Raw genomic sequence first — 16,002 nt, 5'->3', positions numbered from 1 at the left:
TATAGGTCCTTACTAAATAAGATTTGACTTTAAGCTCTCCATTGTTACTGCCTTCAGTTTGTCATGCCTCATTTAAACCACTAGAAAGTCACTTTTCAGCTTTGCAAATTCAGATGTAATTGTGAAATAAGACTTTATTTTAAGAAATACGGGTAGAAAATATGGCCATGTGCCCTGGCAAATTGAAAGGAAAATATGCTGAGAACAGAAATCATTTACAATTCGAAGAAGAACAAGAAGATAATTCACAATTTTGCAACGCAGCTGTATTGATCTGTGGAATATAAATGCTTTTAAAACATCTTAGGGTTGTGGTTTTCTTACAGCCAGATGCTTGAAAGGCTTTAAGGTGTCAAATTTGGCTGTTCTGTATCTTGCCATTTTCTTTACTGCTCTGTTGTTTAAAAAAACTATTAACACTTTCCTGTGTGGTTGATTATAGATGTTGTAGAAGTTACAGACTTGGGTGTCTCAGGGATCTGGTTTATGGTCTGGTAAGGCTGTATAAGACAAAGGACTGATTTACTCGTTTTAACTCTGTCCTCTAGTGGTGAAGTCTGGAAGTATATAAATGTCAAAGAGGAAGCCTGTAAATATCAAGGAAAAAAAATCAAATAAATATCGCTGTATTTTATTCCTTTGTATTTTTTTAAATATATTTATTATTTTTAATATGGTTTTTTTTTCCAGTCATTCCTTGCCAAACAGCCAGCAACGCCTACTAGAGCATCAGTAAGTAAATCTAAGAGAAGAGTAGGAGGTGTTTTGTTTTCTTCTAGGGAAGAGGTAATGATTCTAACCTGTAGAGGTTCATTTTGTAAACATAAGTATAAAATACATAATCTCCCTTAAACTTCAGGAAATAAAAAAGGTGTTAATATTTTAAAATGTTGCTTATGAATTTCTTCATTCTAATTCGCTGTGGAAACATAGAAATATATGATGATTATTGAGCTGAAAACTTCCTGCAGTGGAGGAACATGCCAAAAGTAACTGGTGGGTTTTTTCTTCCCCTGTGTGTGTACACTATAGTGCTAATATAAAGGCTTAAAAAGTAGGTTTTATGTAGTGTTACATTTGCATTATATAATTAATCTATTTAAGTTCTTGTCTGATTTGTGTGATTTTTTTACTTGTTTTAAGGAATCTCCTGCAAGAGGACCTGCAGGATCCCCAAGAACTCAAGGCAGAGCTGGTCCCGCCAATGTACCCAGTGCCTCACCAATAGCATCAGTTAAGAAACCAGATCCAAATATTAAAAGTATGAATAATCATTGTACTGTTTTTATCATGTGTTATTTACATTCAGAAAAATCCTTTTTTGTAGAAAGATTTTGGAATTTATTCATGAATGGTTTAGTTTAATAACGGGAATAAATTTATGACATAGCTTCAGGTTTGATTTTCCCCCCCCCCCCCATTTTTTGTCATTCATATGACTTGAAACATAGCAGAGTTCAGAATACATAATTTTCTTAAGTTGCCTAAACATACTTAATACTTTGTTTCTTAGCTACTACGTTTAGAAAAAACAAAAGCACACAAATATGTTCAAGGTTTGTGACAGCTACCTATTCCAGAAGAGCAGTAATATGCTTTCAGTCATCTTTGACTTTGACAAAGAATACAAAGGACTACTGTCTTTAAATTGAACAGGGAGAGATTCACATATTTGAGGTTTATTTCCTTGATTGGTAAGAGTTAAGTATGTGTGTAAAGAGTAAGTTACATCATTTACCGGCAATAACTGTTTTGTGTTGCTATCTATATCTATCTATCTATCATCTATCTATCTATTTACTTTTTTTTAAATTTGTTTATTCAGATAATGCTGCGAGTGAAGGTGTTTTGGCTAGCTTCTTTAACAGTCTCTTGAGCAAGAAGACTGGCTCTCCTGGGAGTTCCGGTGCTGGTGGAGTGCAAACTACAGCCAAGAAACCAGGTATTGGACTTGTTATTGCAGGCTGCTTTGCACATTCTCAGTGATTTATTAGGTCCGCATTGGTCTAACTCCATCTGTCTTTTAAACTGGTCAGTGAAGTGACAGACCTTGACAGATGACAGTGCCAAATCATACTGTCTTTAAAAAAAGAAGTAAACTACTGCAATTTCTAAAATACTGCAACTGACAACTCCGGGGCTTCTGTCAAGCCTGTTATAACTTGATTCTCTGAAGAAGTTATACTGCTGGGATATAAATAACATCTGAGTCTTGATCATATTCAGAAAGTGCTCGTTTCCCATCTTACTTCAGAATTCCTTCCTTTCTTGACACTTAACTGTTGCTTGAAGGAAATGCAGTTTATTGGGTTTGGACTGCAGTTTCTAGTCAAACTATTGAGCTCTCTCCAGGGTTCAAGTTAAATGAATTACTTCTTACCACAGCTTGAGGTTATTCTCTCATTAATTAATATTTTATTGTGATCCAACACAACTGGATTTGTTCTGTGTATTTGCCTATGACTGCACTGTATGAGGTATTTGCTGGTAAGTAATTGCAGTGTTCTAGGTGAAAATTAAAGAAGCCTGTTGGAATACTCAGTACCTTTACAGAACTCGGTGTTGTAAAATATGTGATTGTTCCATCTGATATTAGCAATTTAATACTTGGATCATTTAACTGCTTCTGTTTGTTTTGGCATTCCCATCACACTTAATGTTCACGAGCTTTCTTTCCAGAATTATTTCACTACGGAATTATTGATAGATAGCCTACTTCTGAACCCAGACTTGTGAAACCATGTAAAATGTAACAGTGATGCCAAGCACACGGTGTCTGGTGCTTAGAGGAGAGTGTAAGGCCCAGGCATTCTGAACTGGGAATGAAAAGTATTTGATGCCAGCCTCAGTGATGACATTGCCAGTAAGAAAAGCAGAGCAGCTGATGGAGTGTGGGAGTTTAAACTGAAACTATTCCTGGAGAGGGGAAGTAAGGATTTTTATTTCTTTTTAGGGGGAAAGGTTTTATATGACATTCTCAGCTCTGAAAGGTCAAAGCCGGCTAGAATTTGACTAATGGCAAGGCAGTATTTTATTGTTTGGTTGGTTTTTTTTTGTTTATCATGATGAATTCTGTCATTTGTCTTTAAAAAAATAGTTATTACAAAGATAACAAAGAATTATTTGTGTTATTTACATAATACTGTAGCTACATTATAAAAATACTAATTCTTTCTTAATCCAGAATGCCCTCTTCAGTTAAATAGTGAAAGGTGTCCCCTGCTTCATCAAGTGCAACCTTGTGCTGTTACTGACCACAGCGTCAAATTACCTGCTTTAATAAAAATTGGACTAGAAGTAATTTTTAAGATTATTTCATGCATGCTCGTTATCTAAAGCAGAATCAGTTACGAGTTCCTGGCTAGTGGTTAAAACCAAATGGAAATAAAAGATGTAATGTTATCTCACCAGGAAGTCTATTCTAATACTTAATTTCTTGGTTATTTTTTTCCCTTGTACAGTCAGAATTTCTTAATCCCAATACTATTTGTCTTGTTCAGGTGGAGACAGAGATGAGTATAGCCCCTTTGTCTTTGCAGCAGTCTTGCATATTTGAAAGCTGTTACCTTTTTGCCTGTGGCCTTTGCCTGGACTATAAAAAAACATTTCTGTTGGCCTTTCCTCATAGGACTTGTGTTTATGGCTCTTACAGTTCTTACTGGTCTTCTTTGGAATGTCTACTCACATAAGCTATTTCTTTTGGTACTCAGAAGTGAATGCAGTACATCAGAAAAGGCTTTGTCTGCCCTTAATAAGGGTTAATTAATCTGTGTTATATATTGTCCTTCTGTTTAGATGTCTCATTGTGATGCTAGTTTTTACCTGTATGATGTTAAACAGGATTTGTTATAACAATACAGCCAGTTTATTACAATTTCTGCCTCCTAGTAGGAGGTTTTCTAGTCTGTATCAAATTACTTTAGTGTTTCAAAAGGTCATACAGTTGTTTAATCATTGTTTTACATTCTATTTTTATGGCCCATTTTGATAATATATATAAATAACTTTTACCTTTTAACCTGTCTTTCAAAATCCTTTGTATTCCCTTCACACATGCTTGCCTACATATCTGATGTCTTTGACAGCTGGACAGGGTAGACTACTGACTAGTACTGGCTAGTACTATGGATAACGAATAGGTAATTTTATGAATTACAATACATTAATTCTTCTGAAATACCAAGATTGGTTTGTGTCTAGTTTATTTATACAAAGGTCATGTAAGACGTGATACCAACCACTTCTCCCTTCTCCACAGGACCTGTTATCCTGTCATAGAAAGAAATATGTTTGGCTTGACACAACTTGTTGGTAACAGATCCCTGTTGGTTATTGTGCTGGTAGGCTGTTTGTAAGCACCTAAAACATAATTGCAATTTCTGGAAGAAATACTAGAGCAAAAACTAACTGGTTTGTAATGAGCTTTACTCTTTCCTCTCTGTCTCCTAGAGCATCATATGCCTTTCAGGAGTTTTTCAAAGATAATAAATGGCTGTGTGTACTTTTTTTTTTTTTCCTCCTTGTGTCAGCATTAACTTCTAATTTAAATAGATTGTTTCTCTCCTGAAACATCTAGACACAGCAGTCATAGATCCTTCCTTAACTTTCTTGTTTTGTTAGACTAAATTAGGAAGTTCTCTCTTAGTCTCCTCTTCGAGGTTGAGCTCTGTTTTCCCTACTAGTTTCTTCTTCATTAGTTCTTATCATTGGCTTATCTTTTCTTGAACGTGAGTGATAAAATTGTGTGCAGCACTCCAGATATCTCATTGTAATGTCTGGTACAGCAGTTCTCTTTCTTTGCTGGAAGCACTTCTGAGTGATCTCAAGATCGCAGTTGGCTTTTCTTGGCTGCATCAAGTTGGCAGCTCATGTTTGTTCCCTGACTTTCAGAACAGAACAACTGTCTTTCACTTACAAGAGAATATGCCTTCTCCTTATCAGCTGATGTGCTCGTGACTTATATTCAGCCAATGTAAGATTAAACTTTCCTGAGAAGGTAAGGGCTCCTAACACTGGTTTTTGAAAAGCTCTTGTTGAGACTATAAGGTAGCTGGTTCTGATGGTGAGGGAAAAGATTGCTTGCTCTTTTGTGGAAGAGTTGAAGAGGTTATCTTGGAGAAAGTCTTATTTATGGCAGCATGCTCTCTGCAAGTAAATGTGCTAAAATGATCTTTGTAGACATTTAAAATGTGTAAACTGTTTAAAGAGCCCTAAGTTTTCAGAAGGTTGACACTAAAAATATTTAGCTTTACAGGGACCATATGTTTCTCCCACAGCTATGAGTATTCTGTGGTTGAAATGTTGAGATTCTGTCACAGGATGAGAGAGACATTGTGGATCTTAACATCCTGGTCAGCCTTATTGATTGATTGGTTTCTGCTATGTTAATTACTTGAGAAAACTCTCATCTGCGCAGATGCTGCAGTGACATGTCCATTTTTCATGCTGTGTCATTTGTCGCCCGTCTTATTTGCCTTTACGTTTCTGGACTATCTTTCTTCCACGTGTAGACCATGATATTTCAAAAAACTTCAATTTGTGGTTTCTGTGGGGGACTGTTTTTCTTCACATGAACTTCTAGACTTGAAAAATTTATATTAACAAGAAAGTTCTTGCAAATTCTAGGATTTGCCTTCACCCATCTATTCCTGTGCAGTAGATAAAGAAGTAAGGTTCCTTGCTGTCACTCTGTTCTAGAAAGGAGAATGCGTACAATTGCATAGAACACATCTAATTGACTAAGGTCATTACTGTCCTTGACAATATTCTGGTAGGAAAATTGAAAGCAAGGATCAATTCATAATAGAGGGAATTTGTATTTTTTTTTAAATAGCTCCTTATATTTCTTTTCATTTGAAAAGTGCTCACCCGTGATGGTAGTAAAGAGCAGTATGTAAACCTACATGTCATTGAACAGCTTGGCAATGTTTTCCTGTCCACATTGTGGTAGTTGCAGGAGACAGCTGCTTGGTATTACTTTGGAGGCTGAAGGGTTCACTTTGTCTAGCATAAAAAAGCTACAGTTTTTCAGTTTTTATTTAAATCTGCTTTTGTTTGAGCAAGAAGTTTGTGTGGTTTTTATCATTTTAAGGTTTTTAACTCCAAGATAGGATCAGCCTACATGTGAAGTGTTTTGTATTGCAAGTTATAATATAGTTAACAGCCTGATCTTTTAATTTTGTTTAAATACTCATGCTTTGAATGCATGCTATTAAGAGTACTGTGGCTTACGATGTACTTAAATCTAAAAACTTTATAGTCATTAAAGGTAACCTTTTAACTTAGTTATGTCTTTGTACTTTGGAAAAAAACACTTAAATCTCTAACAGTCAAATCTTGCCGCCTTAATGTTTTCAGCATGTACCCTGGAAAAAATCCACCTAATATTTCACACACATTTGAGCTGGAAAACAGATGCTTGTTAAATTCTTTGGCTATGTAAGGAAGCTGTACATGGTTATATAATCTACTTTTTGTCTAAAAATACAGCTTTCTAATCTTAAATGTTTGTATGGTCTAAGCATTAGAATATATTGTTCCAATTCTAGTGATTAATTTGACTGTGGGTTTATTATTTTCAGAATAAGAGAATTAAACTGATGGTTCAGTTACAGTATTGGTAAGAAGTTTTGAGTCTAATATAAAAATGTAAGATATGCCTTACCATGAAATACTTCAGTGTGTCTGTTTCCAATTGAAGAAGTTCTTTGAAATGACTGCTCTGAGATACTACATGAATATGTAATCATGTCCTCTTTTTTAAGGGAAACATTGTCTGCAGACATAAAAGAGTTCTTCTTTCTTAGTTGTTTAATATTAAATGCAGCAAGTATAATTGTGACCAAATAAATGTGATTTTTGTAGCAGGTGTCCTACATACCTTGCAAGACTTGTGGTTAAAATCTGGGTTTAAATAAAGTCCTTGCTAATCAGTACCAGTAATAGAATGTTGTACTGTATAGATCATATATAGTTGATTTTTATAGAACATTCTAAATGTGGTAGTTGCTGTAAAATATATCACAGATATTTTTGTGCTTTATGCTGCTGTATAATTCAATATTTCATCTGTTTAAAGTCATTCAAACCTTAGTATTTATCGGTCTTTACCTTGCGTTATGTCAGGCCCTGCATTCTTGGGTAGATGGTGAAATAACGAGAAACTAAATAATATAGTGCCATATAAAGGTGATTTTATGAATACTTGTGTTCAGTGATTAAACCATTCCATTGAAATAAGATTGCTTTAACTTAGTCCTTTCTTTTCAGGGCAAAAACCAGTTTTGACAAATGTTCAAGAGGAATTGGATAGGATGGCTCGCAAACCAGACTCTATGGTAACAACAAACTCTCCTCCAACAGAGAACGAAGCTTGATAATGCATAAAAAATACATATGTAAATGACCAAATAACTATGTATATTGATCTGATAAGACCAGGAATTTTCTGCTATGGCAGATGCTATCAGTTTCCTTGGGGCAGGGGAAATGAGCTTACTACATCATTGCCTTGTCCCAGTAAAAAGTGCACATTCAGGAAGTTTGCATATAAAATCCCTCTGTATAAGATAACCATTTAGAGTTTATATAGGGCAGTTCTTTTGGTTTTGGAGGTAAGCAGGTGCAGCTGACATTTCCTGTCATGAAGAACAGAGAGAAGCAAAATGGAGAATTCTCATTGAAATACTACTACTGACTGCACTCAAGGCAAGAAAGAGAAATGAGATCCTCTTTGGGAGTTTCTGGAATTGGCTACTTGTATGTTTGCAAATGCATTATGTTCTTGGAGTGGTGGTGGTGATATAACAGAGCATTAATTATGTGAAAGAAGCCTAGGTAGGGAATGGAGCCCGAAAAGGGGAAACAGATTTGGGACAGTGAGAAACTAGTATGTTGGATTGACTGGAGAGGAGCAATGTTGTTAAATCCTGTGTTTCACATAGGGTAAATAATCACTGTTTTATTAAAAAGACTACTTTACATTAGAGAATTCCAGGCCAAACACTAAGCATTGTGGGAATTTATTATTGTTATAACTGTTGTTTTAGTTAAAAAAAACTCTTAAAGAGAGTTGATGCCCTTTCTGGTGTAGCTGACAAAGGGAGAAACTACAACTTGTTTAGATCCAAGTGCCTGGCACAGTGTGTGGTGTGTCTTTAGAAGGTGCTTGAACTTGTGCACTGTAGTACAAACAGTCACTGTTTAGTTTAAAACAGTAGTTTGGCAATTTGTATTTAATTTTAAATCCTGTTTTCTGATAGCTTCTGCCTTTTTTTTTATGCCAAGAGGCTAGCCTATGAAGAATGGTGGGTGACATTATCATTTTCCCAAAATGAAATGTGCTACAGAACACTCTCTGTATTCTTTTTTCTTACTTTTTGTAACTAAATGTTAGCTATCAAGCTAAAAATGATTCCTGCCTTACGGCTATGGAGGTTTTTAAACAAAAACTTTCAAGGCCCTAGTTCCAACCACGTGTGCTGCAGGTGCAGCCAGCTCCAATTCTGAAGGTAACCTAAAAAAGCATGAATGTGTACATGATGAACATAGTCAATAACTTGTTTTGTATTTTCTTTAATGTAGCATTTCATTTGGAAAGATGGGTTGTGGTTGTCCCCGTTGCTCTAACAGAGCTCAGAGCTCTGTCCATGGTCATATAAAACTATCATTGTGTAAGAAACAAAACTGCTATGGTTACTGAAACGGCACTTTGATCTTATATACGGTATGCTTGTTTTACATGTGCACACTACCAGAATTTAAAAATACCAAGCATATTCTGTGCTTTTAATGCTGAAGGGAAAACCACAATTTGAATTATACAGAGTTTACTTTTTATTGATATGAACTTGTTGTACTAAATCTGATGTCTGGATATAACTTCCCTAATATATGCTGTTACTTAAATATACAGAATTAGATTGACCACTAACACAATACTGGATGTTAATTTCAAATCCTATGTTACATCAAGAGGCTGTTCTTGTAAGTCTGTCTAAACATCTAGAAAACTAAGAGTATTTACTTGCCTCTCTGACAAACATTAACATGAATATGTTATTTGTGCCAGTTGTTGAAAATACTTTTTTTCTTGTTTTGTTTTGTTTTTCAATACATGCGAGGACCTGAAGTTGGACCTACACTGTTGTCTAGATAACAGTTAGACTAAGACTGTGGATGGCTGATAGGAAACGTGGATGTACTTCCTGGTGTAATGGGTGCCAGAAGAAGTAATTACACACTGCCCTCCTGACACTGAGAACTGAGCTCGGCAGGAAAATTGAACAAGTGTGTGATCATAATAGGATATAGTTTGAAAACCTCAGTCTGAAACTGCATTTTTTTTGTCATCTAACGATAAGCACTTTCTCTAGCAACATGGCAAAAACATACAATTGAAGTACTTTCCAGATCTATAAAAATGTTAAATATACTACAGTTGATCACAACTGATAATGTATGATAGTTTACCAGCTTTGCAGAAAGATGCTTCTGACAAAACAGAAACAGATTTCCGTTTTTTAACTGCAAGTGAATGCTCCTAGTTTATGGAAAGTAAGTTGTAAGTAATGTAGCATCCGTGGTTGCCAAAGTCTATCAACTTTGGTGAGCTGCACAGTTGTTATTCTGGTGTCTTCAAGCATTGGAACCAAAGGCCAAATTGCAAACAGCCTTTACATTTTCAAGTGAAACTTCATTTTATTTGCAGATGCACTTGTATGGTAGACTGTTTAAACTATTATATGACTATATTTATATGCATTACAGTGACTGCGTATACTGTTCATGTTTAAACTAAGAAAACAAAAGATAAAAGCATTCAACTTGAAATAAATAGGAAAGTTTTAAGATTGGCCCTCCATAAAATTGCTGTGGTTATGCTGCTTGATTTTAAGTTTGCACTTTTTTCATTGGCATTAAAAAATAAAAATAAACCAACAAACTGTTTAAACTGAACAGAATTTCATATTTATTTAATTTAACTGCGTTGAAAGTGACTGCTCTGTACATCATTAACTTAACAATATACATTCTGTAAATGGAAGTTCACTGTCCTGTATACTAAATTTATTGGGGGTTTTTTCCAACTTACAATTAGGACTGCAAATGTATCAAACAAACCTTAGTCCAGTTGTATGGCTTTAACCAAGTGCAGTATGCAGTCATGTGGAATCTTGCTTTCTAGTGCTGCCAAAATGAGGACGTCTTTACTGGCTTCAATAAACACGAATCCAGACTGCTTTATGCTGTGCTTTTTTCTGGTTATTAAGATCCCACTTCAGACCTGTTTCTGTGGGAGCAGAGTATTAGTGAGTTCTCTGAATAGGAGGAATAAGTTGGCTTGCATAATTGGATACCTCAGTGAAAACCTCCTTCTTCAGAGTTTTTGTACCAGCCTTTGCTAATGCAACCCATGTCTGGACTTCAGAGCATTCACCTTGTATAAGTAAATGGAAGTTGGTGTAGCAGAGAGAGGTGTGCTCATGATAGCTTACAAATAAATAGTTTTGTCAGCAGAACTGCTTTTGATGTAGTACATTTCATGAGAATGGGGAAACTGCTGTATGGTTTTCCCAGGCTAAGATACACACTTTCTGGTATGTTTTGTGGAATGCTGTATCCAAGCAGAGCACTGGTCCCAGATTTGCAGCATTAAATTCCAAGTTATGAGAAGTTGAAGGAGTAAATTGCTTTAGTGGTGCAAATGCCTCTGCTCTGCCAATAGCAGAGCTAAGTTTTCTCCCTTTGTGGGTATAACAAGTTCATCCTAGTAAGCACAGAAAGAGTAGACTGATTTAACTAGGATTCTGCTCATTTAATTCATTGTTACTTTAACTGGATGCCTGTATTTTCCTCTGCACAGATTGAAGTTCTAGTTATTAATGTTTCTTCAGTCCCCCTGCTTTTGAAATATAAATCAACTAAGCTTTTGATTTCTAAAATACATAGTTTCTCTAGAAGTGAATTATTATGAGGCCACAAAACAATTACCATTTTTGAATTGCCATAATGCTTTATGTAATAAGTTTGTTAATTTAAAGAATTAATTAAAGTCCTTTAAGATGGGATTTAGAAAATATATTTTGAATATATGAAGAGAATTATCTATTATGTTAATTTGGGAGGAAACTAAATGAAAACTTCAGACATACTGACGTTCAGAGTGTCTTTCTTCAGAAAGACCGTAATAGTGGATGAAATGGAAGGACACTCTTGGAGCTCTTAGGTTTACTTTGCTGTTGTTCATTTGTAATTTGGGGGGGGGACTTTTTAAGCAAAATATCTCCAAATCTAAATTAGAAAAATTGGGATAATAAAGTTTTGGTGTGGAAAACATCTTGCTGGAAGCTCTAAGCTGCTAAGATAAATCTTTCACTGCTGTACTGTTCCAGATGGTGGTGTTAACCCCTCCGGTGCTTCAGCCATGGCAGGGTTTTGTTAGGGAAGATTCTCAGTTATGAACCTTTGCTTGAATAAAATCATTGATTTCTGAGTCTTTGTAGGTCAAACACATAAAAGGGAAAGGCTACAGATTACTACGTTGCTATTAATGACCTAAACCAGACTGTTATATGGGTTTGTATGTAGAGCAGCATGGAATATCTAAATTGAGTATATAACACTAAAAGCAGAACTTGTCTGTTATTTAGTCTTTTTAATTAAAAAATAAATAATATATTCATAGGATAGAGGCAGGTCAATTCCAAAAGCACACTTTTGCTGGAATTCAGTTCCCCCTTCAAGGAAGCATTGACATAAAACTTCCAGACTATGGAGAAGATAATATAAACACCAGTAATGACAGGCAATAGTCTGAACTAATGCTTTGGGACACCACATGGCTCTGGTCTCACAGACATCTGAGGTTTCTGCAGTCAAATATTACTGTAGCTTACAAACAGCTGTTTCATGTAATAGGAGTTGCAGTAGTGCAGGTGAGTGCAGAATCTGATCTAGCATGCCGCCTTTTCTCTGGAAAAGTGAAATGAGGCAGGCTCTGACTTGCACATGTACATCAATGCCTCTTGAAACTCAAAGGCTTTAAAACAGCCAAGGAAGTTAATTTTTGTAAATGAAGCACTTTGCAAGTGGTATTATAAATGTGGTGTTACAATGCTTTGAAATCATTCATGTCTCCATAAATCTTAAGTATAGGGCACCTAATTCTGCCTTAAAAAAGAGTTACTATTTTGCCAAATACAACAGTGCACCCAAGAGCGCGGTGCTGACACTGTTTACAAGTTAATGATGTAAAAGCCTTGACTTGTCAGTGTAAGTTGATACGTAGCACTGCTGGCCTCTGAAACAGCAATATAATCACTTTGTGTTCAAGAATTCTTAGTTGGAGACTTCAAGTTACTTAAGGGGTCATACTGAAACCACACTAATAGTCTCATGGAACAGGTCCCTAAGATAATGTCATAAACAAGAGAAGCAGTTAATTTTCTCTGTTGCCTTTCTTTGCAGATTTTCAATGTGTCAGAATCAACGTTGTTAGTTGTAACTATTTATCTAAAGAAAAAAGCGCCTTGACTCCCCTTTCCCTGACAAATAATTATGTTTTGGTGAAGGTCTCTGGAGATTGAATGTTCCAGCTCCAGAAGGTAGCAGGATCGGGATCCATGACTGTAGGTAATGCTGCTTAACGTGCCATTGCAAGATGCTATATGCATTGCTTGTGATGTTCCCTTAATAATTCTTGCTTGGTAGATTTATTTTTTTATTATTTTTATAGGCCAGATATCTTTTAAAGAGTTAATTGCTGAATTTTTCCCAGCCAAGAGCAGTTTCATTCAGGTGTCAGAATTGTATTAATACAGGTAAAGATTTTTTTCTTTCCAGTTTTGAGTTGTCTTAATTATGATGCTCCTTCCTTTCAGAACAAAAGCTGGAATAGCAATGTCCAGCCCTGAAAGAACACAGTTGTATTTATACACAAGAAAGCTGAATTGGGTTGCACAAAGCTACCTTTGAAAAGTGTTTGATTTTTCAGTTATGAATATTCACTAATGAAACTGTTGGTACATGTTTATATAACACTTGGTGTAGCTTTATGATGCATGTGAATTGTCATCCTTGTCCAAGGCTTGCCAAAAGCTTAAACAAAAAAATCCTTCAAAATGTCCCATAAAGGTGATTGCAACTAAAAGGTGTTAGGAATAGTCTTGCAAGGATATTTCATAGAATCATAGAATCATAGAATAGTTCTGGTTGGAAAGGACCTCAAGATCATCCAGTTCCAACCCCCCTGCCATGGGCAGGGACACCTCACACTAAACCATCCCACCCAAGGCTCTGTCTAACCTGGCCTTGGACACTGCCAGGGATGGAGCACTCACAACCTCCCTGGGCAACCCATTCCAGTGCCTCACCACCCCAACAGGAAAGAATTTCCTCCTTATATCCAATCTAAACTTCCCCTGTTTAAGTTTTAACCCGTTACCCCTTGTCCTGTCACTACAGACCCTGACGAAGAGTCCCTCCCCAGCATCCCTATATTGCAAGAATGCACAGTAAAATACTTTTCTTGAGAAAAGGGAACATGCAATTATAAATCGCTGGCCCTCAGTTTGCCAGACAGGCAGCGTTCCAAAAAACAGGGACTTTCCTTATAGAGAGGGAATGAATGATGGCATTAGATTTGAGTTAATTGACAGAATAGAGTGAGTAAGATCACTGAAAAGATAATGGATGGAGGTGGCTACTGAGGCTTGGATGAGGTCAACTCTATGCATAGTTCACTGGACAGCCTGAGGGGCTAGAGGACAGAGCACTCTGACTTTCATTCATTGGCCCAGGTGACTGGATACAGTTTTTGTCTTGCTTTTTGTTTCCTGCTTCTCTCTGTGAAAGAGCCCAGCCAAGTTTTTCATCACGCACCAGCCTTTTGACTGTCCTGCAAGGCAGGCTGCAAGAGGTATGGCGAATTCCCAGCACGGTCAGAGTGCAGACAGGAATGGTGGACACATGGTAGGAGGACCGGTGTATGCCCTGGCAGAGGCCCAGTAATTAAAGTCTGTATCTGAACACAGACTTAACACGCATTTTGGTTGCAGAGTAAACTTAGATGTTGCACTCAAGTTTAAATGACCATATTGATCATGTATGTCTTAAATGGTAGGATGGAGGTGAGAATGAATGTTACTTGCTATAGTTGGTTAGTAAAAACTGTTTCCCATTAATATAAGTCATCATGTACTATCAAATTAAAACCTCTCAGTTCCAGAGGAATCAAATGATGACCCTTTAAGGGCTCAATATATTGACTATGTATTAGAAAGTGAGGATGTTTGTCTCTAAATTGGAGAGACATCAATTTGATGGATGGAGCACTCGGTGGATAAAGAACTGGCTGGATGGCCGCACACAAAGAGTTGTGGTCAATGGCTCAATATCCGGCTGGAGACCGGTAACAAGTGGTGTCCCTCAGGGATTGGTGTTGGGACCGGTCATGTTTGACATCTTCATTGCTGACATGGACAGTGGGATTGAGTGTGCCCTCAGCAAGTTTGCCGATGACACCAAGCTGTGTGGTTCAGTTGATACGCTGGAGGGAAGGAATGCCATCCAGAGGGACCTTGACACGCTTGTGAGGTGGGCTGATGCCAACCTTATGAAGTTCAACCATGACAAATGCAAGGTCCTACACCTGGGTCGGAGCAATCCCAGGCACAGCTACAGACTGGGCAAAGAAGAGATTCAGAGCAGCCCTGCGGAGAAGGACTTGGGGGTGCTGGTCGATGAGAAAATGAACATGAGCCGGCTTCAGTGTGCGCTCGCAGCCCAGAAAGCCAACCGTATCCTGGGCTGCATCAAAAGGAGCGTGACCAGCAGGGCGAAGGAGGTGATCCTGTCCCTCTACTCTGCTCTTGTGAGACCTCACCTGGAGCATTGTGTGCAGTTCTGGTGTCCTCAACATAAAAAGGACATGGAACTGCTGGAACAAGTCCAGAGGAGGCCACGAGGATGATCAGGGGACTGGAGCACCTCCCGTATGAAGACAGGCTGAGGAAGTTGGGGCTGTTCAGCCTGGAGAAGAGAAGGCTGCGTGGGGACCTCAGAGCAGCCTTCCAGTATCTGAAGGGGGCCTATAGGGATGCTAGGGAGGGACTCTTCGTCAGGGACTGTAGTGACAGGACAAGGGGTAACGGGTTCAAACTTAAACAGGGGAAGTTTAGATTGGATATAAGGAGGAAATTCTTTCCTGTTAGGGTGGTGAGACACTGGAATCGGTTGCCCAGGGAGGTTGTGAGTGCTCCATCCCTGGCGGTGTTCAAGGCCAGGTTGGATGAAGCCTTGTGTGGGATGGTTTAGTGTGAGGTGTCCCTGGCCATGGCAGGGGGGTTGGAACTAGACGATCTTGAGGTCCTTTCCAACCCTAACTATTCTGTGATTCTATGATTCTACGTTCAGTATTTTCATATGGTCTGAAAGACTTTAAGGTATTGTGACAATAGGCAGAGAGGGAGAAGTAGGAAAAAACTCATTAAGATCAGTCGCTGAATGAGCAGAAAATCTCTTAAATCCGGAGGCACAAAGGGACAAGTCTGGGGAGAGCTCTTGGCACCCCCAGCCAAACCCAGAGCTGGATTTATCTAGTTTAGGCGTGGAGGCTGGTAAAGAGAGTGATAAAGACTTGTATAATCTGTGCTGTAATCTCACTGTGTGACCCACCTCACAAATACTCAACAGCTGTCAGCTGGCAATATCTGGTGGTAATAATTGTTAGTTCCTGTTGTAATGGGCTGGCTTTGAAACAAGTGGCATATTATTTGCCTTTGGTGTATGTTAGCGATTGGGGTTACTGAATTAGTACTGAGATATGTGCGTGTTATAGACCTGGATTGTTATACACAGGTTTATATTCCTGGGAAAAGCACATATGCTCCCCAAAATACTGCATTTGTCAGTAGGCAGCTGTAATTAGCAGCTGTTTAACTACCTGTATTAGGATGTTTTTACCCATACCTTGCAATGTGGGGCTGAGAAGGTGCCAGTGAA

The 16,002-nt window shown here is 37.6% G+C and overlaps 1 protein-coding gene across 1 annotated transcript in view; it reads left to right on the top strand.

Annotated features, from left to right (window-relative positions):
- Positions 1-10,243, top strand: part of DYNC1LI2 (dynein cytoplasmic 1 light intermediate chain 2) — a 29,267-nt gene extending 19,024 nt beyond the window's left edge. Inside the window, exons 10-13 of the mRNA XM_065662353.1 lie at positions 691-732; positions 1,144-1,261; positions 1,826-1,942; positions 7,270-10,243. Of these exons, the coding sequence (XP_065518425.1) occupies positions 691-732; positions 1,144-1,261; positions 1,826-1,942; positions 7,270-7,376 (384 nt within the window). The 3' untranslated portion in view covers positions 7,377-10,243. The remainder of the gene's footprint in view (positions 1-690; positions 733-1,143; positions 1,262-1,825; positions 1,943-7,269) is intronic.
- Positions 10,244-16,002: the final 5,759 nt, after the last annotated feature.

Source organism: Lathamus discolor, chromosome Z, assembly GCF_037157495.1.
Source record: "Lathamus discolor isolate bLatDis1 chromosome Z, bLatDis1.hap1, whole genome shotgun sequence".
In the NCBI taxonomy this organism is placed as follows: domain Eukaryota; kingdom Metazoa; phylum Chordata; class Aves; order Psittaciformes; family Psittacidae; genus Lathamus; species Lathamus discolor.
The sequence above is the reverse complement of the archived record's forward strand: the minus strand, read 5'-3'. Positions and strand labels throughout refer to the sequence as shown.